The sequence below is a fragment of the Aquila chrysaetos genome, chromosome 4 (genome assembly GCF_900496995.4).
Source record: "Aquila chrysaetos chrysaetos chromosome 4, bAquChr1.4, whole genome shotgun sequence".
NCBI lineage: Eukaryota > Metazoa > Chordata > Aves > Accipitriformes > Accipitridae > Aquila > Aquila chrysaetos.
Genome location: NC_044007.1, coordinates 2,401,990 through 2,428,467, shown reverse-complemented (window position 1 = coordinate 2,428,467; position 26,478 = coordinate 2,401,990). Strand labels below are relative to the sequence as shown.

General features: G+C 42.9%; 1 protein-coding gene across 13 annotated transcripts in view; it reads left to right on the top strand.

Annotated features, from left to right (window-relative positions):
• Positions 1 to 26,478, top strand: part of ADGRB1 (adhesion G protein-coupled receptor B1) — a 285,424-nt gene that overhangs the window by 237,730 nt on the left and 21,216 nt on the right. For 7 of the 13 annotated variants that reach the window (XM_030011695.2, XM_030011702.2, XM_030011697.2 and 4 more), the window contains 6 exons: positions 2,505 to 2,571; positions 7,273 to 7,358; positions 12,841 to 12,939; positions 20,768 to 20,939; positions 22,121 to 22,216; positions 24,920 to 24,974. In XM_030011695.2, the coding sequence (XP_029867555.1) occupies positions 2,505 to 2,571; positions 7,273 to 7,358; positions 12,841 to 12,939; positions 20,768 to 20,939; positions 22,121 to 22,216; positions 24,920 to 24,974 (575 nt within the window). The remainder of the gene's footprint in view (positions 1 to 2,504; positions 2,572 to 7,272; positions 7,359 to 12,840; positions 12,940 to 20,767; positions 20,940 to 22,120; positions 22,217 to 24,919; positions 24,975 to 26,478) is intronic. The other 6 variants (XM_030011703.1, XM_030011705.1, XM_041123057.1 and 3 more) reach the window with 3 other exon arrangements.

Here is a 26,478-nt window from a genome sequence, read left to right as displayed (position 1 = left end):
CTTCACCCTTTCCCTCCCATTGCTGTCAACCACCACCTCCGACAGCCTTGGAAATGCTTCGATTAAAGGCTGAGGCAGGGAGGTCAGGCAGTCAGAAGGGATAAGGACCAGTGCTCGGTGATGTGTGAACTCACCTTCAGAAAGCCTCAGAAGATGCTCAGAAGGGAAGAGGGGCTGCCAGGGACCTGCCATGAACGAGAGCCCTCCGTGCACCAAGTCCTCATCGTTAATTGGAGTGCAGGACTGTCAGCTCCTTTCTTCCGCCGAGCTGTCGGTTGGAACAGACCCTGAGAAAAATGGTCTCAAAATTAGGATGGAGAGTTGGAGAAAAAGGTCTGGGCAAAGATTGGGATTTGGGGACCTTCCTGGTTCCCCCTGCCCTCTCCTTGGATTTAGGGAGACCTCCAGTTACTGCAGCCCTCCAAAGCTTCATTCTTATTCCCTCCCTCCCTCCCCAGCTGATTATTTATTTTATTCTTACAACTGCTCAGACAGTTTGTGACAGAGCGACTTGCTATCAGGAAGAAATCAGAATTCATTAATTTAACACATTACAGGTTTAATTTAGAAATAAACAAGATGCAGGCCTCAGAGAACACCAGAATGTCCTGCTTTCAATTTTCAACTTGAAATACTTTTTTTTTTTCCCCCAAATGTTCTGTGTTTGGGGGCAAAAAATTAACACCTCTGCAAGACAGAATTGATACAAAAACATATGAGGCTGATCAACAGAACTGAAAAGTTTCCAGGAAGGCTTTGTTTCCTGGGAGACTTTGAAAGACAGCATCAGTTTGCTTCTGATGCAGAATGAAACCATATTGCTGAGAGTACAGGCACATAACTGAATTACTGCAGGGTTAGCTGGGTTAAGAGCTTTGAGAAAGTCATCGCTCCATTGTGGTTGTCTGCTCTTATCCTGTGGTAAAGGCACGGTAGTTTACTGCTGAAACAGGATTACTTCATCGCACATTTTCTCCAGGGTACTGCGGTGTCAAAGCATGCAAACTTTCCGTGGGGTTGCTGACACAGTGTAAATTTGCATCCTCTCCTGCCCTGAAGTACCTAGTTTATGTGTCCATGCTCTGTATTGCTGGATTCCCCACAAAATGGAAATTTCAGCTCCAGTGCTGCTGTAACTCTTCATGACTGTCGCAGTCACAGACCGGTTGAGGTGGGAAGGGATCTCTGGAGAACGTCTGGTCCAACCAACCCGCTTCTCAAGCAGGGTCACCTAGACTTGGCGGCCCAGGACCATGCCCAGACCGCTTGTGAATGTCTCCAAGGATGGAGACTCCGCAACCCCTCTGCTCATCCTTTGCCAGTGCTCGGTCACTCTCACGGTGAAAAAGTGTTTCCTTCCTGACTTTACGGTCAAACCTGAAAATCCCTGTTGGCTATCCAGACAGCTGGTGATGCTTAGCTCTAAGGATGGGAATAGGGTGAGATTTCCCCTGCCTCTTTTTGCTTTTTTTTTTTTTTTACACCACGTTTGTCAGTATGGGGATGTCAGTATACAGTGAGATCTGCATGTGAATATACGGTGCAGTAAGAGCTCTATGGGGACACCTGGAGCACATTCATACTGTTTACATGATAGATGGGATTTATCTCCCCAGTGATGTCTCCATCTGGGTTAGGTGCACTGCTTACTTGGATGGTGAAGATCTGGTCAAGGCAGTCGATGGAGTTCAGGATGTGATTCATCTGATTGAATGTAGATGCCTCATCCTGGACTCTTTTGATCGGATGTCTGCTGACTGGAAATGTCATCAAGAGTGACTGGCTCTGTGGTAGTCACCAACAGGGCAGACATCAGCACTTAGGCAGAAGAGCCGCCTCAGTTTGTGTAGGCACCAGGCAGTTTAAGGAGCCTAAATTCCACATGTGGTCAGTGGAGAAAGGAGAAGTCCTTGTCAGGTTACGTGGCGTGAGGGAGAAGGAACAAGCTGGTTTCCACACAGCTCACGTTCAGCTCATTCCTTAAGAGCATCCACTTAAGGAGTGTTGTGAATTCCCACCTCGCTGCTGTGTTGTAAAACTTCCCCATGGCAGCAAACTCAAAGGGAGGATCCAGGAGAAGAACTGTACTGCAGTCCTGGACCTGAGCCCCCGGCAGGCATAGTGGTGAGCAAATGAGTGAGGGACAACTTCTACTGTTTCTACTCTTTCGCCTAAGTGAGTAGGACAAGAGCATCATCTTGCCAGCAAACTGATGCAACTGCTTCCAGGACCTGGCCTGAAACAGAGCGCTATCGTTAATTTTGCATGCATTCCTCTGTCGACAATCAAATGCCATTCTGCAGGCAGACCCCCAAGCAAATGAGCCTTTATGCAAGTTCACGAGAAATGGGAAGCAAAACTTGCTCGCTGTAAAGTCTGAGACTTTTTTTGCCGTGGGGTATCACCTCCCAGGATGAACTCTGCAGGCAAAGAGAAGAAGAAAACATGCGCCTGTCAGTGATGCTAGCCACGGGGTAACTTTATTTTCTCTCTTCATTTTCCAGCTGCTGGCTGTCGTTAGAGGGAGGTCTTCTCTATGCCTTCGTGGGACCGGCGGCTGCTGTCGTTTTGGTATTTAAGCTTGGCTGAAAGCTTTTTTTTTCTCCTTATCTTATAGCACTTTCCTTGTTCTTTCAACCCAAGAATGTCCCTCTTTATTTCCACTCATGTTTTGTATAGCTTTCTCCCTCAGGAATAAAGAGCAAAGTGTTAGAAGCCAGCAATCTGGGATGGGTTTGATTCTGAAATATAACATGCCTCAGCTCTCAGCCTTCCACCTCTGTCCGCTCTGGATTCCCCTAGACATCTGATTCATGCTTTACCTTGGTTTTGCCCTATCTGGATGGAAGTGCAGGATGATGGTGGAAAACTCTGACATTAACTCCTTCAGAAACTGCTGTTACTGTTTTTTTTCAAATCAGGCTGTGCCTCCACAGACAGCATTTATTCCTGGTCTGTCCCAGCTGGCCAGTGCATGTGGGCAGCTTTTTTGTTTGCAGGTGAAATGGAGGTCTTCAAATCAGTGCAGAGGGGGTCCTCTGTGACCCTAAAAATACCAAGTTTGCTTCTAGTTCAAAGAGATAGCATGGTTAAAGTGAACATTCCTAAACTCTGTCCCACCAGCTCATGCATGGTGGTAGTCTGTTCTACTGTCCCCTCACCCTTGGCTCCAACACAGCACCAAAGCCAGTTTGGCCAGTTATTACTGGAGTTGAAGGTGTCACTCAAGACATGGTGTACTTTCATGAAGCTTCCCTGCTGTTGAAGCCTCACTGGCCATGAGAAATCTGGACTGTCAGGGTTCAAGGAATTTGAGATTTGCTGGTCCTCTAGGAAATCCCTTCTGCAGCAATTTCAGATGGGTTTAACGACACATTTGAGCCCCCATATGTAAGTCACAGTTTGCAGTTTCTCTCCAGCCCAGTGTTTCATCCAGTGGAGGAGCTGTATGTCCTCTAAGGCTCAAGTGCCCTGGAGGGTCCCACAGGAATTGGACTGTTGACACTCGCAATTTCTTGCAATTTCTTTTTTGGATCAGGCTTTTTTTCGTGCAGTGCCTGGGGGGTTAACTGCCCCGCAGCAAGAGCAGGCTTACGGGAGAATAACTACACAAAAGCTCTTGCTGCCTTTATTCTCACTGCTGTCATTGTACATCAAACCACCTTGGTACCATCGTTTCATCATGCTGACAGAGACAAGCCAGCAGTTGCCCCTCCTCTATAATAAAGCTAAGCTTGTATCAGTTAGGGTCTTTCTTTAGCGTACGGCTGCGACACATAGTTGAGCCTTCAGATAGCAGTCAACAAAGAGTGGGGATAAGCAGATATTCATGCCAGCCAGTCATGAGGTCTCTGTAGGCACAGGATAGTTGGATTTCTCTCAGTAACATAGCTGATGGGGGTCAGGGTCTTCTTTATAGCCAGGATAATTGACAGGAGCATTAAGTAGCTTGGTGCTTTCAGATGAACTAGCTCTTTGCCCCAACAACATACCAGCTGATAGCTCTGGCTAAATGGCTTGAATGATCAATAGACAGCAGTGATTAGGAGGGAGGGAGCTTTAGTAGTGCCCAGAGAAGGGGCAGTCAATCTGCTGCCTCAAGCCATCTTGCTTTTGTTGTGCCAACAAGGGAAATAATCCTTTGGCTTTCCTTAGCATTTCTAAAGTGTGAGAAAAACACATGAGCCTGCTTCCATTTGGCATCTTGGTTTTCACTCACCATGGAAGCTGGAAATGGAGATGTCCTTACAGAGAGGTCAATATCTGCAAATGGTGGTTTATACAGCTGATCTTAAGAAGTGTGACTCATCTTTTGGGGTGTCTGTCTCTATTCAGTACCTAGAGAGAAAGCCTACACACGTAGTTTAGACTACCTGACTCATTGCTGGCTAAAGTGAGAAGTGAACGCTGCCTGAGTTGGTATATATACTGAGGAACTTGGGGAAGAAGAAGAAGCAGCATTAAAAGCCTTTTTATAAATGGGAACCTGGGAAGCAGATAAGCTCGATAAGTTGCCCAAATTCACACTATGACTTTTAGCAGAGCCAGAAGTTGAACAGACAGTTTTCAAGCGTGCAATGTCCACAAGACTGGACAGCTGACTGTTCTCCGGGTAATTTGTCCTGATTTCAGGTTGACTGTGTCAGCGATGGAGGGACAGTCCACCTGGCTTAATATAAAGACAGTCAGCCTCTTGCAGGGCTGTACAGGGGATATGCAGCTGTGCTGCTCTCAGGACAGGTTTGCTCCAGAGACAACACAGCGGCTGTTGTGCAGGGGTGCACAGATCAAGGTGGGACTTGACTCTGTGCTTGAGCTCTTTCTCACCCAAAACTCTGATGAGTATGATACATAGATGCCCAAGTGACTTTGCACACAGCTGACTTGGCTACAGCTCAGCTTGTTACCTCTGTCTTAGCCCTGGCCAGGCTAGACTTGTGCTTACTCCTCCCAAGGCATTCAAGCATCTCTGTACTGCAGTTCTGCTAACAATATGACTTTTCTATTACCTGTAGTCACCTTCTTTCTCCACACCCTCCTTTATTATTCTTCACATTGGAAAAAGGCCTTTGGCTTGGAGGATACTCAAAATAATATTCTTAAGATGGTTGGCCTGCAGCTTCAGCAAGATGTGCAACTTGCAGTCGGTCCACTAACACTGAACGGCTGCAGAGATTTGACCTTCAGTCTTAAAAATCCTAGCAACCTGAAACGCAGAGCTGTTGCAAGCAGCTTTACTCACCAAGCTCATGTGAAGCAGTTTGGTGATAATTGCGTGCAGGTTGAAGGCAACAGGTTGCTGCAAGGAGAGGCTCATGACATGGTGAAGTCAGGACAGAGAGTCATCAGTCATCAGGTACTGGTTATCTCAAGGGCCGAATCTCAGACTTTTGTTTTTGCTTCTGGATAGCATAGGAAGTAAAGCTACACTGCATGTTATTAAGAGTGGCTGTGTTTAGAAGCATCTCCATGTTATATCCCTGATTTTGTAAAGAAACGGACCCAGGATCAGAGCAGGATGTTGATCATGATGATCAATGTACTGGACAAAATAGCTTTTATTTATTAAAACAATTGCAGAGCCGCACTTTGTCATCTCCCTTGCTATATATGAATGAGAACACACGCTGTGTTGTGGCCAGCCCCAGGAGCGATCCAGCCTGCCACACTTCAACCCCATCTTTCCTACTGCCTTGCTGCACCTTAAAGGAAAGTCTCGCTTGCACTCACCAGCCTCCAGCACAGTGAAGAAGTATCAGTGAATTGAGAGGGTTCTCTCTCTCCAAGCACATAACTAGGGTTTGGTTTCCTGCTGATCCTTGGCTGAGTTACTGCATCTGACTTGCCAGTGTTGTTTCTCTAAAACACTACCATGGTGAGCTCTAGAAATGGACTTGCAGCTGTGGAAAGTAGTCCACTGACCCAGCAGCTGATGCAAAAGAAAATGACTGCTATTTGTGAGATCTCCCATTTATTCCCAGCTGTGGACTCCACATCAGTGAGCTGGGTTGTGTCCTGCTGAAACCAGCAATCCAAACTGAGAAAGATTGCTCATTCTTGACGATGATTTAGGCAATTAGATGGAGGCTTGGTGTGAGCAGATATCTCCCTTCCTTTGGGCTAGGTGTTGTCCTAGGTGTCTCGTAGGACCACTTCTCAAGGGTCTATTAAACTCACCAAGGCTCTCAGCTAACATGTAAAGTTGCACATCTCTGAATTTGGCCTTAAACATTTCCTTGCAAGCCCCACATGCAAAAGAGCATCTAGCACATCGTTTTACCAACACCAGATGTTTCACTGACAGCAAAACCAGGAGACGGTCACTTTTTTCCACCATCAGTGCTGTGCCTCCATGAAGAGGGTAGTGCTCATGTGTCACTAATGTGTTCACATTCAGAGGTTGCTGAGGTTTGGATGAGGTTTGTAAAACAGATGCAGCTGGCAGCAGCGAATGCAGTCAGAAAGGCACGGTGAGGAGTTTAGGATCACTTTGCAAGACCTCAGCTCTGTACAGCGTGTATTTCACTGTGAATATTTATGCCTGATTGATACAGACATCCATGCTCTCACCCTAACAAAGCAGACCAAAGGACTGTATGCAGTTGTCCTGCCCACCGATTTTTTTGGAGATGACATGATGGCTAATCTATATGCTGTGCCATCTGCAGCATCTCCCAAGACATTCCACCATAGTAGCTGATGTTTCTACTTGCTCCAGTGCCCCTCCACCTCTTATTTTGAGAGCAGCGGTGCTGGTTCACCGAGCAAGAACTATGACAAGCTGTCTGCACCGCACCGCCCCATCCTCTTAATGCTGCTCCTTTGGTAGCACAGACTTCAGAAGGCACTTTTGAAAGCAGTGTCAACCCACTGCTCTCCCCTATATTGGCCACTTTCTATTTGTATTACCCTGAAAAATTGTTCTTGTGCCTGGAGTTTGCCTCGCTAGACCTCAAGCATACGTTGGGCTTCAAACAGCCCTGCAGCAATCTGAGAACTTTATGGTCTTGTCCTAGTTCATGGAGACCTCTCTGATCTGCTGCCAGCTGCATTCTGCTCTCCTGAACTCACCGATGCATGGCCAGGGGAGGTGGGACAGGGTGGAGAGGGAACACAAAGGGTGGTGGCCTGCAGAAGTGTGACCGTGCTACCTGGCTTTGGGAGAAATGGGAAGGACTTAGCTTGCCAAATGTTGGGTTTTTTCCTTCTGTGCTACCAAGTTTGACCTGACCCACTTAAGAACAAAATTGTGTGTTGTTTCTCTTTCGACAGGTGAACATGGTTATTGGCATTCTGGTTTTTAACAAACTTGTATCCAAAGATGGAATAACAGATAAGAAACTGAAGGAACGGGCAGGGTATGCCTTATCAATACATCTAAGTAAAGAATGAAAAAAAAACCAAACCACCCAAGGTTGTGATCAATAACCAGGCAAGGAATGCAGAGAGATTGGAGATGCAAACAAAAAGCAAAAGCAGATGTAAACAAAAGGAAAGGAAAAAAAACAAACCACAATTGGTTTAATCTCTTTGCCTTGTCATTCAGTGCAGCAGAGACGAAAGATCCAAGAAGCAGCCCTGTGTTACCATGGAGGAAGGTTAGAAGTTCATCTCTTTGTTAAAATGGCTTCAGCCCAGGCTGATGTATCCTCCCAAGGATTAGGGAGAGCAAAGTGACTCTTTTTGCTAACTCCTAGAGACAGCAGCTGGATCAGAGAGGGATCCTTCATTGCTGAGTGTGGCACGTGGCATGGGCTGTGTAACAGAGAAGTCATGTCTAATGGCTGGCACGTGGCTGAGGGAGAGCAAAGGTATGTGATACTTTTAAGGAAAGGGTCTTTGGAGGTCTAGCAGTGAACAGAGTAGATGGATGGATGCGTAAAGAGGAGGACTGGTAAGTAAAGACACCTCTTCTGCAAAAAAAAAATTCTGATGCCACCTGAGGTTCTTTACGTTCTCCACAGCCACCACCACAACGTCCATCCCTGAAGCCTGGGGCTTGTGTTACCTGGTTTTCTTTGTAGTATAAATGGAAGAGCTGACTCCACAGTTCTTATCACCCTGGTCTCACTAGGGGTTGGCTGGGGCAGCAGCTACCATGCAGGGCTCTCTGTTGGGTTACTTCCAAACTCTGTTGACAATGGCTATTTTGTCATTGGCTCCAGCAGGATGAGACCCCCCCTTCATCTTCTTTTCTAGAAATGAGTCTGTAGCCTGCTCAGACTTTATCCCTGAGCTATGCCATGCTCCAAGCAAAGAGCAGAAATGGCACACTGACACTCTGAGTCAAATCAAATGCACAGGTCAACCTGGCTGCTGATGTTAGTATGTTATTTTCCACTGCTTTACTTGGCTTGCTGTTGCTGTCAGAGAAACTATCTCCTTACCTGCTGCTAGGAAAGACAGGATTGTGCGCCCTCACTTGTCCACTGATGGCATTCGATTTATCACTGCCGATAACGATAGTATTCTTGAATGAAGACGTTGTGTAGAAAGAGACAGGGAGAGCAAAAGGTGTTCTGGTGCCTCTTCACCATGGCTACAGGCAGAGCCTAAAACCTTAGGAGGCTGGTAGAGAAGATACAGAATATACCTTATCTATGAAAGCGGAGGGAGCATGGGTACCTGTCGCCTTGTTTGCTGCACTCCTAGGCTTCACAGAGAGCAGGACATGGTTTAGTGGGCATGGTGGTGTTGGGCTGACGGTTGGACTCGATGATCTTAAAGGTCTTTTCCAACCTAAATGATTCTATGATTCTATAAGCTGCTTTTATTCACTGCAGTGCTGCAAATGCCTTGGGCCCTAAAATTGGGTCTCGGAGGGTAGAGGCAGAAAGTACAGACGAGGTTCAATATTCCTGTCGTTGCGCTATTGAGTAGTTCTGGTGGAAGTGGTTTTTAATTGAGTGATGGCAGCAAAACTGAGGTTAGAAGCAAGCTCTTTTCCAGCCAGGGGAGAAACACAGGAACCTGTTAAGGTTCATGTTTTATCAGCAGCGTTGACATGGTCCCTCAGTGCAGCAAAGAGGGGAATCTCGATGCCTGAGCAGTGCCATGGTCATGATAATAAGAGGAGACTTAAGCATGTTTGGATGATCAGAGGTATCGGTTGCTGCTGGGTTGAACAGGTACACAAAGAAATGACTTTGGTGCACTGCTTAAAGCAGCTGCTAACAAGCGAGTGCTTTATTCTGGATGATGCCTTCTTTGCAAAGAGAGAACTCGAGAAAATACCCGAACTGCAGGCAGAGACTGTAGCAGGATAATTGCACTTGAAAGTCAGAACTGAAATAAATGGTTTATTGGATTAGCAGAGCAGCGAGTTACTGTCTCTCAGTCTCTCCCTCTCTAATCTAAACTACATACAGAATGACCTTATTTAATACATAGCAGCTGGTTATTGATCACATTCATAGTCGTACTTTGAAAACAAAACCTTCAAAGCAAAAAAAAAAAAAAAAGTCATTTTTCTGATGTTCTTTGTTTTTTCTTTCTTTTCTCTTTTTCCCCCCTCTTTCGTGTCCGTGTGTGTGTGTGCAGCACTTTTAAGCCTTCTCTGTGCTCAATGATTTTGTTCTCCTTTCGAAGTGCACCCGCTGAGAGTGCGGAAGCACTTTTGAGAGCTCTGGTGCCCCTTCCCTTTAGCTAGCCGCTTCTGGCCTGGGCTTGGGAACCGTGTTGGAAGGTAGATCTGAAGATAATCAGAATGAGTCACGGCCTTGGAGATGTTTGGATCTGAGGAGATGGTATAAAGAAACGTTGTGTTTCCTTTAGCAGAGGCAAGAAGTATGGTTCAATGTTGCAAAAAACAAAAACAAAGGGAAAAAAAAGAAAAAGACGGGACAAAAAAGAGCTGTTGAACACTAAGAGGAGCCCAGCACACATACCGCAGATCGGTTGGCACAAATAAAGCAGCGCTAACAGTTCCCGCGAAATAATACCCGTGACACGATAGGTTTTGCCCTATACTTAGCAGAGGAAATTGCTATGATTACTGTTGTCACATCTGTCAGAAAACATTGACTTTCTAATGGGAATGACTTTATAGATATATCACAAAACCAGGCTGTAGAGAGTTGGGTGTGATTACCTGGAGAGCTGGAGAAACGCACACAACTGCCCCAACTCCTGTCCAGGCACGGGAGAAAACCACGCAAGTGTCTCCCAGCAGAACGGTCTCCGTTCGCGGTCAGCTGCACTGACAGTGTTTGAGCACTATTGGCGGGAGTGCTACTAAGAATGAATGTTTTAATGTCAGACACAGGAGCCTTTAAAATGAATTTTAAATTTATTCAGCCAGCGTTTATTCCAGAAGCATTTGTGTGCTCACGCAGCCAGGGAAGAAGAATGAGACTATAGGGTATATTCACAAAGGCTAATTTTAGCTTGCTGACTTTAATCTCCCTAGGCTTCCTCTATAACTACTGGAGAGAGACGGGAGCCTTGTTTAGGTGTTCCAACTTGCCCCTTAGAGAACCTTTACTTCTTTTATCTCTCCGTTGATTATAGAGAGGACTTAAGAAAGTTTGCCCCAATACCTTGTGTGAAATATTCTCTGCGCAACTGTCCTGGCAGGGTGTAACAGAGCTGGATTGTCAGTGCATAGAGAAGAAAGTAATTGGAAAGATAATAACTACATTAAAATAGGAACAGATTTGGATTGCCCTTCATCTGGGAATGTTTCATGTTGGAAGCAGTGCTTCTGCTCTTTGGGCCATGTGTGGTGTAAAGCACTGTTCAATAAAAGGTAGAAAAGTCCAGGCTCCAGTGAACACACCAGATGAGTCTGTGAGCTGTTTGTGGATATTTAGGAAGCAGAAAAAGCTAAATTAAATGAATGCATTACTCACTGTGATTATTTCATTAGCTACCCTTTCATACATACGGGCACCAATATAAACCTGCTGCGGAAATTCAATATATTAACAACCTCATGCCCCCAACAAGAACAAATTAGAATATAAATGTATCCACATCTGTGCCTACTGCTTACAACTTTCTGCATAAATACACCCAACAGCAGTTACAGTTGTGTGTTATAGTGGTCTTTTGGCCAGTTCTTTGTGATTCAGTGTCATTCATGTTTTTTCTGGTATAGTTTTCCATCAAATTCCTCAAATCAATCTACTTTCTTTTTGCTGCCTATCTCTGCCTCTCTCTGTCTCTCTGCTTATCTGTTCTTTGTGGCTTATAGATCTGGGGATAAGCTGTCTTTTTTTAAGGGTCATGCACTTAATGCCTCTCAAGACCCACTTTATCTTTGGTTCAGCCATTGTCCTCACTGGATTTACACCATCCTTGCTGGAAGATATCTATCTATTGACACAGGAGCTAATTTTCTCTGTGTCTGAAGGCTGAAAGTTTCTGTGGGATACCTTAGCCATTATTCTGGAAGGGAGTAATGGCTTATGTCACTGTAACTAATTAAAAGACCAATCAATAGCCACTTAAAAGTGGGCCACTAGGACCACTGATAATGCTGTGTTGGTGTTCATGGGGATGTCCTTTTTGCAGTGAGACTGAACACAAAGCCATAAAAGTTAAGAAACGATATGTCAGGTTTCCTAATCTCTCTCCCAGGCAGGGCAGGGCTGTAAAACCCCCAACGTTTCGTACCTGCAAACATCACCCCTCACCACCTGCACTGCCATCGCCCAAGGATGACAGCCCTGCTGTCCTTTGGCAGTGGTGTTCATGCCTTCTCTGATATCAGGCACTGCATGTAGGTCTGTAGGATGTTTTGCAGACTCCTGCCCATTTTCTAAGCTAGATCTGATGTGGATGTCTATCTGTGCAAATCAGAGAGTGCACACAAACTGGTAAATTCTGGGAAGAACCAGGGCCGATGCCAAGCTAATGTGGCTTCTGGGCTCCTGAGTAAGAGCTGGCTTGTCAGCTAAGTGGGTTCACATACATCAGCTTCTAAAAATCATGAGGACATGCCCTCTAGCAGATCCCTGCATCCCCTTATACCAGCAGCCCACAATGGCCTGGTTCTGTGGTTGATCCCATCAGAAAATGTGGGAGCAACTGATGTAAGTCTCAGGGTTCATCCCAAAGGTGTTTTCAGCTCCGAAACAAGATCTTAGAGAAGAAATGTCTCAAAAGTAGTCAGCCAGTCCGGCTCCCTTCAGGGCAGGTTGGTCTAACAAAACACCCAAGCTCATGCTTAATTTTCAGGACATAAACAGTCCCATTTGCATGTCCTTCATCACAGATTAAGCGACCAAAGAGTGGCATATCTCCTGGTATTGTCAGCTGCCTTGTGGGTATCCCCACCAAGGCGAGGATTAGCACACAAGGGCCAGTGGAGAAAATATATGACTTATCCCTTGCATTGCTTTAGGAAAGAAGATAAGCAGACACAGTCCCCACAGCCCTACTTCTTGCCTTCTACTGTACAACCCTGCCACCTTTTTTGTTTTGGAGCAAAAAGGCCAGGAGGGAAAAGAGCAATTTCTCAAAAACAAACCAAAAGAAGGAGGTGGAGGCTGGGAGAGCAGTACTGGTTTCTCTTCCATGGGTGCCGGAGAGGGACACCCTGAATCTGGCAAAACATTCACCAACACAGTTCCACCCTCTCCAGCAGCACCAACACGTCTCTGAATTGTACATTTTTTTCCCATTTCCCGCATCTGGAGTGGTACAGATGAGAGAGTTTTGTTCCTGCCTGTCTTTCATTTCTCTTTTCAAACTGGGTATGGTTGGCTGGTTCCCTTTCTTCTTTCTTCCTTTCTTTCGTTCTTTCTTTCTTTTGGCTTCTCCTTCCCTTTCCTTTCTACGTTTGTGTTCATAAGCAAAGTGTTTTGTTTTGTTTCAGTCTTTTGGTTTTAATTGCAGTCAGATGGCAGTGCCCCTTTACGGCATGACGCTCAAATGTTCCAAGTGTGGAGTAGTTTCTTCTGCTGAAGTTTCGGCCACAGCCACCAGTAACGCCATGTTAGTTCCTCTAATTTCAACTTCTTTTCTTTCTTTCTTTCCACTTTCTTTTTTTTTTTTTTTTTAATTTATTTTATTTCCCTCTTTCATTTCCCTGCACTCACCAGCCCTTGTTTGTTTTCTCTCCCCATGTCCCTGCCCACCTCCCCACATCCCCAACTCTCCCTGACCTCATTCTGTGGGCCATGAGTAGTGTAGGGCTCCTGCAACATCCCTGGAGCAAAAGCTGATGGGCTGGATCCTGAAAAGCACTTCATGACATGCCTAGATTTAAGCATGTGAGCAGCCCATGGAAGACAAAGGGACTCTTCATTTGTTGGAAGCTGAGTATATGTTTAATGCCCCTGTTTAATTTAGTTCTTGGAGTTAAAGACTCAAAGATGTGCTTCCCATTAATTTTGATGGTAGACAGGGGCCTCAAACTCCAGCTTTGTCAAACACTTAAGCGTGTACTTGAGTTTTTTACTCTAGAGGCTGCAGAGCATTGAGCATGATTTAAGTGACTTGGTGAATCACTTCTAAGTGTGTTTTTTTCTCTTATAAAAGTCTAGAGTTAATTTTAATATCTCATAGGGCTGCAGTTCTGATTTGATAAGTGTTGACTGCCTCTTTTGGACCCCTAAAAGCACTTGGAATTAGTTCTCAAAATCTTAAAGCGTTTCATAGCTCTGAGTTACAACAGTCAAATGCTGTTAAATCTCTTCTTGGATGCCGCTGGAGTTAGTAAAAAAAAAAAAAAAAAAAAAAAATGCCAGTGCTTTGTTCCGCTGGAGAAATTGTTGCTATTTATATAGTTGGCTTTTTTCCCAAAGGTTAAGGTAGGAGGGAGAGCAATGAGGGAAGGTTTGTCTTTCTTCCTTCCCTTTTTGAAATTTTATTACCTACATAATTTCCAAGTGATGCTATATTTTGGTTTTGATGCCTAAAGTAATATATGTAAAATGTGTGAAAGACACAGTCTCATATAGAGACACTTGCAATTTGAAAACTCCTACCATTAATTAATCTAAACAAAAATAGGCAGCTGAGTGCCAAATCTCAAAATGTAGGAATATAAAAGAAAAACAGAACACAAGGTTTTCTCCTTTCTTTCTGAAAACTGAGCCATTTATATAAAATCCAAAAGAGTTTAAGGAAAAATGTACATTACTGAAAAACAACCAATTGTCGTTAGAAAAAGAGAACATGCAATCACCTCTATTAAGAGCTAGCAGTTTCTATGAGATGCAAAAACTAAACAAAATCTCATTTATTTTTCACTGCTGAAATTGTTTACTTACCTTTTGCAACAGTGCCCAGCTGAGATGGTGAGATGGCATTGGTCCAGACACGAGTACCACAAGTCTGGAATTAGCAGGTCATTGCATTTTGGTTTCCTGCTACTGCAGAGGAATGCTAAACCAGCAGAAACTTTACTATTAATAAATTAGATTGATAAATAGGAGAAGCTTTCAGTTCATAGCAAATGCATTTAAAAAGTAAACCAATCTCAAATCCTTCTCCCATATTGTCTGACGCTGGTCTGTCATAAATCACATATTCTGATTCATCTTCAAATCAGAAAAAAAAGGGATATGAAATCCAGATCTGCTACTTATCCTGCTTTTCTAATTTAAGTGGTTTGATAGAAATTGGAGAGCTCTTGTAAGAGGATATGTCTTTTGTTTCCCAGCAGATAGAATATCTGAAATGATAAATTCCAGTACTGGTTTTGTTGTTTGTCCCAAAGCGTCCTTGCAAAGGGACCACTGAGGAATACACGAATTAGTTCACTCAGCCCGCATCTACCCTTGTCGTCCGCTTCATTCTGCAGCTGAACTGTTTCTATTTTTCTTCCTCCAAATCTATTGTAAATGGGATTGTCAATAAGGCAAAACTCTGATTATGCTTCATGCCAACGCCACTATTCTGCTGGCCTTCATCCCAGACCTTGGACCAACTTTGCTATTCAGTTTTGAAGTCTTGTAAGGTAAATCAGATGCCATGAGGATTCCTGGCTCCTCTCTGACCTGGAATTAGCCATAGGGTTTTGGTAGAGAGCACATCAAGGATGTTCCTGCCTCGTTCCTGCTGGGGTTGCTCCTGCTCTCTCCAGCTTACCTCCCATAGGTTTCAGAGGCGTGTTTCTGGCATAGTGTAGTATGAAAGGATAGATCCTTTTGTCCATTTTTCTTGGCTTTTGGAAATCATAGAAGTTTTGAGCAACTCTTTGTAATAATAGCTGTGTCTAAGAGAGAAGGGGTCAGAGAAGGGTATGCATAACTGAGGGAAAACATGGTAAATCACTGATGGGAGAGCAGGTAGTAAGCATGACAGAAGTGAAAAAATATGCACTGGAAATTGCGCAATTTCTTGACTTGGGAAATGATAAAAAGGAAAGCTTTGGACGTCTATGACCTGTTAAGCGTTAGCTAGACTTGAGAGGTGTGGGTTAAAAAAACCCTTCCCTTTAGGTTGTTCTGGAGAAGATGCTAGGCATATTTTGCCATTGGAAGACTTCTGTTCCTACATTTCCTTCCTTTTATTGCTGCCTGTAGGGTAGTCTCAGCCTGTGAAATACTGCCTTATAATTAATTTGTCTTTACTACCTGTGAAAAATTTTTATCTGAGATAAGGAAAAAATATATCAGGGGCATTCCATTTCTTTGTACTTGCTGTGAATGAGGACATCCACTGCAGTTACCAGAGACTGCTGATGGAGGGATGGATGGATGGGTGGAAGGAAGGAATTCCTGCCAGGCAGTGCATTGCAAATATGGACTCTCAAGTTCTGACCATAGGGAAGACACTGGCCCAAGACTAAGGCCTTGGCACAGTGTATTCTTCTTGCAGACAACCCACTCAAGAGTCAATGTTAGGGAGTCCTCATGACCTTCTCATGCATCATCCCTCTTACATCATCAGAAACTCGTGTCAAATCTCCCATCTAAGGGATTTGCTCTTTTTCTTAGCTCAAAGTCATTTCAGGAAGTCTTAGATGTCAAATTTTCTGCCCCTATTGTAGTTCCAGAACTAATGTGAACCAGTATTTCCATGCATGGCTGATTTTATGAAGGAGACTGTTCCTCAGGAGAGTGTTGTTCTCATAGTTCAAGGAAATTGAAATTGTTTCCTTACCTGGGGATAATACTTGGGCCCTGCAGGTCCTTGCTTGGACTGTCAAAGAACAACTTCCCTTATTAGGGGTGAATGATCAAGGAGTCTGCCCATAGCTACTTCATTACCTGCCTGTCTCATTTGGAGGCATTTGATTTCCTGTTCCCCTAGTTGTATGGTTCAGATTGCAGCAACTGAGAGAAGAATCACCTTTTGGAGAAAATAGAAATAATATCTTCTGTTTCTGTGTTGCCTGTGCATAGGAAGGACATGAACAGTGCCTCTTCTTTTCTAGTTACAGATTTCCTATCTTGGTTATATGGGCATTGAGTTAAAGGGATTTTCTCTGAAACTGTCCCTAAAATTGGGGCAACACTCTTGCTTTTAGGAAGAATACAAGTTAGAGAAGGGATAAAGCACTAGAGAATCAATAAAGTAAATCCTTGTCCTGTGGTTTTCCTATAGCAGAACTGCTGTGACGCAGGAATAGCATGCTCATCAGAATAGCAGAGCAGCATGTGCCAATCTGTGCAGCATGTAAGGAGCCATCTATTGTCTTATGTGTTGAGTCCACCTACCATCTCCCTTTTCAGAGCTCTGCTCCAGGAGCTGCTTTCTGAATTCTCAAGTTGTTTTTCCTTCTGCTGCTTCTTTAGCTTATGGTACTGGCTGCCCTGTCAGTGTTGAGTAATGAGAAGAATTGATCACTTACCTCTTTATAATGGTCCTTTACATCTTTGTTGGCATGTACTCTGTGTCCCCTTGCACTTGCCTTTTGTCAGGGTGTAGGCCTCTTAATCTTTCTTCATGGAGATCTTTGTTTCCAAAACCATTTTTTTGCTCTTTCCATTGCTATCCTCTAAGTGCCATCAGTTTACCCCGCTTCTTTTGCAAAGATGAAGATTCTCAAGGCTGCCAGCTAGCTAAAGAACAAAACCACAGCTAGTTTTTGACATTTAGACCAAAGGCCATCATCTGCTTGTTGCCAGAGCTGGGTCTGCTATGTGCTTTCATAAGGCTAAGTCTTTGCCATGCTAAATAAAGCTGTGGACAATGTTATCGTGTGGCCATGTTGTCACACGTCATTGTAACTGTATTTGGTTGTGCTGTGCTGTGGCGTTGCAATATCCCAAAGTAACGCCCTTCCTCTGCAATGCAGCAGTAGCGTGGTGTGGTGGGGAGGAACAACGTGACACTACAACTGTACTGCTGAGTAACATTATCATGTCATGGTCATGAAAAAATAAACCAGCATCATGCTTCCACAATGCAGTGTAACGATCTTCCCTTGATACTGCTGTCAGTTCTCATGAGTGCTGTCATGTATGGGACAAACAAGAGGATCTGCCAGCTAATTTCTTTGTCTCAAGCAATGAAAAACCTGGATTCATTGATCACAGATAATCCATAATGAAGAGTCATTAGGCAATCACAATGTCGTTATATAACAAATCATTTCATTTCACATCATGTGGCACCATAACATGAAGTTCCTTAGGTCCTATAAGTTATTCTGGAACCTTTTAAGGATGCACAGTACCTCCTAAAAAGGGACAGATGGAAAGGCGGCAGAAGTATGAGTTCTGCTATGAATTCAGCTCACAGCAAGTAGAATTAAGGGCAATGTCACAGGAAACCCACTTATCTCCCCCTTAGTTTTCTTCTGAAAATTCAGTCTTGATATGATTTTTTTAAAACTGAACTTTTTTTTAATTTAGTATTTTGAAAGCTAAGCAGAGCTCTAAAAGTGAAATTAGAGTAAGTTACATTCCTATGACCTGTTGCCATCTGCTGCCTGAGAATAAAGATTATGCATTAAGTGTCAAGCAACATTTCCATAACGTTTGTAAGGGTTGAATATTGTTGAAAAGGCATCTGCAAGGTGAATCACAAAGAGAGCAGAAAGACCATACTCTTAGCTGGTGTAAGTCAGCACAACTCAGTTGGGAAAATCCCGATTTATTCGTAATACTGTTTTTATTATCTGAGTTGGAAGGGCAGATGATATTTTCATCGTCTGGTTGGAAAGGCAGAGATTTAAGTGGTGATTTAAGATTGCTTATGTTGGGAGCAATAGTGAAGTCCATCAGGATGTCTCGACTCAGAGGAGAGTTGAATAGTTTGCCCATATGGAGACACACAGAGCAAGGCGCTGGGAAGGAGTCACTGAGTCCAGCGTGAAGATGACAGAAGCTCTGAAGGGAGCCCACTGTAGTTATGGTTCATTACATCTGTGCCTCGGATAGCAAATAGACTCAAGCAATGCCTTGTTAAAGCAGGGTGACTGCGTATTTCTTTTAAGCAGGTTTTGAAGCCAGTGGATTGAAATCTAACCGTTTGCTAAAGGGAAACATAATTTACCTCCTCAGCAACATCCCTTACAACCCCAAATCCACATCTAAATCTTGGATCCAGATCCAAATCATTGCCAATCTGATGTTGCAGTTCTATTCAAGAATGGAAAACCCATCCAAATTTAGATGGCTGATTCAGACCCATACTTACAAGTCAGATCCATTCTCGGAGGTGGTTGCCAGGTTTCTTGTTTGCACGTTGGTGGTAGTAACGTACACGTATGTGTGTATTAAGAGTATGCTGGGAGACCAGATAATTCCAGGAGGAAGAGTTGTCTGGTACAGACCTTTTCTAGCAGCCTCTGTTGACTTTGCTGGTTTCCAGCAATCACAATTGCAAGTTGCTGCTGGAATGACTTCATCTACCAACTCATGCATCAGGCATGTTGTGTTTGCTGATACCTGCATGGAAGACACATCTAGACTGGCATGTTCTGGAGCAAGCCTTATCTTTCCATTTGGCTTTTCTGCCTCTGTTTTTTTTGCCGCACTTACTGTTTAGCCAGTTTTATTAATGCAAATGATAGCAAAGAGACATTTCAGTATAATAAGGCAGATTTCAGAGGGCTGAGGAAGAAGTGGAATAAAGACTTCTGTTTAGGAGTTGTTTGGTTGAGGGCTGTCTGGCTGCTGTTTTGGTTTGCTTTTTTTTAAATAATACTTTGAAATTATAGTTCATATTGGACATTAAAGAACATTCAGTTTGTCATCCTATATAAAATTACAAGGTATCAGATTATGTCATGGCCCTTACCTTACATGGAAGTCTCATAATGCTTCTTTTAATTGAGAAAAGAGTATATTCCATTTAGCTGCTCCCTTAGCTAAATTACGTTGCTTAATAATACCACTAAGGAACACATCTGAGTCTGGACAGGTTGTAGAAATATTTGCAATCAGAGTATCATTATGACTATAAAAATAACCTGTCACTTCAGTATGTGGTCATTACAGCAGAAGTGATGTAACAATCCTTGAAAAACTCTTAACTGAAGCCAGGGCATTACATCCTGATGTCCATACCTGTGTCCAAGCTCCAGCTTTGTTCAGGTAAAACTCTCACTGAGGTCTGTGAGAGCAGTACCTGGATAACCAGCAAGTAAACATTATTAAAAACTTGATCATATATCAGAAAATGGTAAGCAAGTCCCATGTAAGTACAGTAAAACATGTGTCATGATATCTGTCCTGTAATTTATTGTGTTGCCTGTATTTGTTTGTTAGTATATAGGTTGAGGTTTTCCACACAGAAAAATCTTGAAGCTCAACTTGTTATTCAGCCTGTGCATAGGTCTGCTCTTATTTGTTAGATAAAAGCCCACAGAGAAATTCTCCTGGTACTCTTGGTGCACCAGTGCTGCCAAATATATAGGATGACTGACAGCTTAAAATCTCCCTAGTAAGCTGTTAAAATTGCTTGGGACCCTTTTTAGTCAGAGAGCTGAATGACCAAATAGTCCATGGGAACAGAGCTGCTTTCCTGTTTCTAGAGCCATCACTCATGGAAAAAGTGGAGGTTCATGGGGCAGTACTTGCATTACAGAAAACTGTTTTGTCCAGTTTTCTGCCTTGTGAATTAAGAAGTGGCTTGAATCTTAAAGTTATTTTAACCCAGAATGTCCACCCAAGAATAAACTTATTTACAATAATTGCTAAATATAGAAACAACTGTAATTTTTTTCCAAAGCATTCAGCTGGAGAGATCAGACAAGAAAGCAGAAAATTTTCTGTTCACAGAAAATTTGAGTCAGGGATCAGTTCTCCTGATGTTCATTATGTAGTGTTGTAGGGACCATCAGCTGTAGAGTAAGGGAGCAACAGCAAAATATCAGTCTCCACATCAGCTCTATGCTTGTCCGTTTTAGTCACTTGAAACCGTGACACATGTCCCCAGTGTTGGTGTCTTCCATGTGCTGTGGAAGTCCAAGTGTCTGTAACCCAAGTACCGACAGCCATCGTGACAAACCAGTCTCTGCTGCAACTGTTCCCCTTCCCTTTGGCAACCTACAGTGATTGTGTTTTGTCTCCCCTCCTTGGGAAATGCCATCGTTGTGGACTAGTGACGTAGAGTGGGAAGGGCGTGAAAGGAGGAGTGAGGTATCTGCATCCTTCCTCCCCACCTCAAGTTTTATGCATGACTGCACCATTGAAAAATAGTCCCTCCCGTAGAAATGTGTGTCACTTGTTTTGGTAGCGTGAGTGTGCAAAGCATCTTCCTGCTCCCCTGTGAGAGGGGCTCAGAAGACATCTAGCACAAGTATACATTTGCTGAAGAAGTCTTCTGAAGCCCCGTGGGATCAGGAGGCTGAATTAGCATCCCACGTGGAAGTGGGTAAGGCTGAAGTGGACCTGAATTCTCTTTTCCTCTCCTTTGGCAGGGCATCCCTTTGGAGCTCCTGCGTGGTCCTACCTCTCCTGGCTCTCACTTGGATGTCTGCAGTTCTGGCAATCACAGATCGGCGGTCAGCACTCTTCCAGATCCTTTTTGCCGTCTTTGACTCGTTGGAGGGTTTTGTCATCGTTATGGTCCATTGCATCCTAAGGCGGGAGGTGAGACAAATAAGTTTCTGTCTTTTATATAACCAACATACTTCCCATAGAAAACATCTGAAAAACTTCCAGTCCGCCTGGTAGCTTCTCTAATCCTATGAACTTTTGCCTGCGTGTAGGCAGTGACCACAAAAACGTCCATGACAGTATCGGTCAGAGGGAAGAAGAGATGAATCAATGGTTGTCATACTGAGTGTACTGCAGAATGGAATTTGGGGGACAGTCTTAGATTAGCTAACGTGTCAGGTTTTGCTTGTTTAAAACCAAAATTAATATTTCCAGAATGTTTACACCCTACCTCCAAAAATGAAATATTAAGAAAAACAATTAGTTTCATTTCAAGAGGGGCAACTTGCACCGAGATTTACAGAATGATTGTATGTTGGCATTAGTGCCTAGATATTCGAGCTAGAAAGTAAAGCTAGCAATAATCAAGCAAGGAAATTGAGTAAATTCTCTCTAGCCTCCCCATGGAGATTTAAAATGGTAAATTATATCATGGAAGAAAAGGACGAATCTTTTATGTTTCTTTTATTCTTTTCATCCTACTGAGTGGCTAGACTATTAATAACAGAGACAGGAAGAGGGTTTTTTTTCAATATTCATTTTATCTTCTTACAGCTCCTTTAAATTAAGTAAAACAGATTAATTTCTTATGTCAGGCCAATGAAATCAATGGAATTACACCACTGGCTTGGCTGAGACTCCCTCAACTAATTGCATTATGAATATGGGCCTGCACTGAACTCCCATTGCAGTCACTGGCATTTTTTTCCATTGATTTCAGTGAGGTTTGGATCAGATATGTATTAGAGCCGATATAGGATCATAAGCAGACATTGTAGACCCCAATAAAATGATTTATGCAATAACATCCATTGTAAACCTATTGCAAGCTGTAAAATAGGAGACATTTTTATTCTTGACTATATAAATCAAGCAACTAGAAGTGACCAACACAGTGATCCAGGATACCTGTAAAACCTTTGAGTTGCTCTGTTAGTATGTGAGTTATTTAACACATAAACCATTTGAAACGAATACCTGAATGCTACTAAAGTAGGATCCATGTTCTTTTGATCTACCAAGAACAACTTTTTTTTTTTTTTCTTCAGCAGAATTTAACAGGGTTTGGTATTCCTGTCTGACTCTGACTTTTGCAAATCCATTTGTTCCTGCAGGTCCAGGATGCTGTGAAGTGCCGAGTAGTAGATCGTCAGGAAGAGGGCAATGGAGACTCAGGGGGGTCATTTCAGAATGGACACGCTCAGCTAATGGTAGGGAAAACTACCACCTTGTCTATTATTAAGGAACCTATGGGCAGTTTTAACTCATAACTGATAAACAAATAAATCTGTCCATCATAGACTTTGCAATCATCATTCTTTTTTCCTTTAAACCTGCACTTGAAAAAACGTAGCACTTAGCATATGCTCTTTCAGACAAATCTGGTTTCTTTTCATTGTAATATCAAGGGGCTTAAACTTACATACCAGGTTTTGAAGACATCTTGGTGAGATCCTTTCTCTCCCAGAAAATACAAAGAGAAAATATATCTCCTAGGTCTTCCAGACATTTTCATCCCCATCATGCTGCCTTGTCCTAGCTAGAGCTAGGAGGTAGTAGTTTAATACTGTTTTAATCACAGTGTGCTGGGTCATTATTATAAAGATGCTGTCTCAACAGGATTTGTTTCTCTCAAAAGCACACTTGTTTACATTGCTTCTCTGGAAATATAGTTTAAGCACTGTAAACCTTGGTCCTGTTGTGTAAGTCCTTTACAAACAGTCTAGATAAGGCCAGAGAAGAATAAGCTACGGGGAATAGTTTGGCATCTGTGTCAGTGTTAACGATGTAGATGATATAAGAGGCATTTGATTTCTGAGGTTGGGTTAAGGACATCAGGACAATCACAAGATTTGAACAAGTTCCCCAAAATGCCTAGTTAATATTAGACCTGCATCATAACCCAGTGGTATTTTTTCCCAGTCACTCCTGTGCTAAGCTAAGTAGCTTGTGCTTGGGTACAAGGTCTCATTTCAAACAGCACAATCTTTAAATTGAGACATCAAGAGATAAATAATTCTATGACACTTTATAGGTGTTTGTTAAAAACAGGTGCCTCATTTCTAATTAAAATGCGTAGTCTTCTCATTTTCAGGCAGATTCTTGCTATGCCTATTTATGTGCAATTAGAAAGCCCCTTGCATACCTAGTACTTTCGCTCCTTCAATGATAGACACCATAATCATATCCAGTCTCAATCTTCCTTTCAATAAGTTAACACATTGAGCTTTTTTATTCTCCCTTTGGAAGACATTTGTCTTCAAATTATTTATATAACCCTTTTCCACATGCCCTTCAGACTTTCACCATCCTTTTAAAAATGTGGATGCTATATTTGTTCTTCTATTATCACCATCCCAAGCACTATACTCTGAAGTTTCAGATTTTTGCCTCTCTATATAACTCCCTGTTTTCATTCATTATCAACCACCTTGCAAAATTCTGTGTCAGCTACAAGTTTTTTAGCAACGGGATTACCTTTACTTCTGCACTGTTGATGAGTATGTTGAGAAGTAGAGAGCTTACAATCAGTTTCTTCACATTCAGGCACAAAAAGCTCCGGAATCTAGATGTGAATGATGACTCTTCACTGATATTTTTAGAGGGGTACAATGTTATTTTATAGCGACTGGGTTGTAAAATAAGCAAAGAAATCAAAAGCTTTGCAGGATGGCATTTTTGCCGTTAACTTTTCCAGTAATCTCCAAATCTGCCCAACAAGTGAAAAGAAGCTTAGCTGAGTAGAACTGTTTTCCACAAAATATTGATGTCTGGTATTAGATTTAAACCTATCTCCTTTTTTTATTTATCAGTAGAACTAGTACAGGCTGTTTGGTTACATTTTTCTGGAACTCCTGTCATGAAAATGAGATTATATTTTTCTCTGTCATCCCACTTGCCCATTTAAACGTTAGTTCAGTATTATTTCTCTTCTATTCTTTTCAGATTTATTTGATATCCCAAATAATTTACTAAGAAATTAGCATCAAGAAGATTGAGATAATTCCTCAACCAGCTCTTGAAAAACTCTTGGATCTCAACCTGCTAATATTAAAGTGTTTATCCTAGGGGAATGGAGGGTTTTTTTCACACTTTTCTTAGTATTAATCTGGAATGCATTTAATCACATTAATACAATTATATTAAGTGTCTCCTTTCTGAAATGATACTAGAAATAATCAGTGAACTCTTCTACCTTTTGCTAGTCTGTGGCCTTTCCATTACTCCATGAAAACTCATGGCCCACTGTGACTCAGTGTATCCAGTTCTTTGAAATGTTATCTGCTAAAAGCTTTAGAAAAGGGATTAACTCATACTGGGAGAAGAAAGGAGTTTCATCTGGCTGTACAGACTGCTTGAAAAAGTTATTCAGCCTTTGTGCCTGCAGGGACCATTGATTTTATACGCTAGGAGTTTCAGAAGCAGAGACTTGTTTCTACTTCATGTGACTTGGTGATAGATCACAAGAAAGCCCAGTGGGTATGGAGCGTTCTCAGCGGCATCCCCAGATCTTTTAATGAGTGGAGGGGAATCCACTTAGTCTAAGTGAGGGGTGATATATCCAAGGCAGATTAGGCCAGGAAACCCTCCCCTGTTTTTTAGGAATGGGCACAAACGTGTTCCAGGGAGGTATTTTAATCTGGCAGACCAGGAATTAGTGTATGGATGAGCAGATTAATCCAGCTGAAAAGCAATGTTACAGCTTTACCACTGCCTGAGGTTCAAAAGCCACAGGTGGAAAAAAGTGGTCTGTTTGCCATGTTTCAAAGCCCAAGCAAAACATCTCTTCTCCACTCTTCTGGCAATGGTTGTGTCTGCCTCACTAATTAAAGTGGGTTTTTCCATTTTCCAAATGGCTTGCTTCCCCCCCCCACCTCCTTTTGACCATGCCTTCTGTGTTCTCTGTCTTTCAGACCGATTTTGAGAAGGACGTGGATATGGCTTGTAGATCAGGTGAGCACATCACAGGTGAGAATCAGCAAGTGACCTGGTTTGGGGATTGAACTAGGCCATTTTTTTTTTTCCTTTCTGTTTTATTTGTGTGTGTCTTAGTGCCTTGCATGTACTTGAGTGGGCTGCCCTTAATCTCAACCCTGGCCAAGAGAAAGCAACACCCCTAATTCTCCCCTATGCTTTGCTTATCCTATTTCCCCGTAGCTGTCTTGGCCTTCTAACTAAGATTAAGCCTTGCCTCCGAGGTATTATTTCTTACCTATGGCACATGTAACACGGTGGCAGAGAAGAGTATCAAGGAAGAAGAGATTGGATCCGTCTCTTCCTACTGTGATCCTTCATTGCTTTAGCAACCCTTGCCCAAGGGGGTCACACCAACCTCAGACAGTTTTGTGCTCAGGAGAGGTGTCTTTGAGAAGGTCTGGAATCTGAAGAGCCTTCCCACCACTCCACCTGACTCCATGCACACTTCTAGTGCAGTTGTAAGCTGCCTGTACACATGGAGGTGGGTCAGGTCTCTCCTCCTTTGCCTGCACCTTTCTGCTGTGTGTTCAGTCACACACATTCATTTTGGTCCTGACGATCTGCATGAGTTGACGGTCCCTTTCCCCAGTAACTCCCTTTTCTCTCATTCCCCTGGGGGTGTCTGTGCTGTCTGGATTCTCCTTTGCTACCTGTTTGTCTGCAGGTTTTGTCCTCTCCTGGTCCTGGCATGCCTGACTATTTGAGTGGGTTTTTTTTTTTTTCTTACCCTTTGTAGATATTTAGGCTTTCATTTACCCTCCCAGACTTCTCCCCTCTCCCAGGCAAGAGAAATACCAGCTTGCTTGGTACTTGCATATAATTCATATCTTCCAAACCAGGATCTCCCCTAGCCAAGGACAGTACATACTGTGTGTTCAGTTACCATCATGGGAAAGCTTCTTTCTCTTTCTCTTTCTTTCTTCTTTCTTTCTTTTTCTTTCTTTCCTTCCTTCCTTCTTCCCTTCTTTCTCTTTCTCTCCCTTTTTGCTTTCTTTCTGTTTCTCTCCTTCTCTCTCTCTATTCACATCTACCTGTCCCTTTCATGTATCTTTTTATCTAATCTATCATTTATTTATCTGCTTCTAATGTGTTTATCTATAATTCATCTCTCTCTATCTTGCAATCACTTATTTATCTCTGTCCTCAGCTGTCTGTCTTGCTGTACCTGTTATTTATGTATTTCTATCTCTGTCAACATTTATCTCTGTCACTGTGTTTCTGTGTATTGTCTATCACTGTCACTATCATTTATCTATCTAATATCTATCTATATCTTATTTATCTTTTCCTGTCCTTCTCTCTGCCTCACTCCCTCTCCCTATGCTTATCACAGTCACAGTATATTTATCTCACTTATCCCTGTGATATCTTATTTCATGGTCTCTTTCTGTCCATTTATCTCTTTTCAGGGTCTGTCCATTTTTTTCTTTCTGTTTCTCTGTATCACACTCTCTAATCTAATTTCTAGCCGTCTCACTCTTCTCATTTGTCTTCC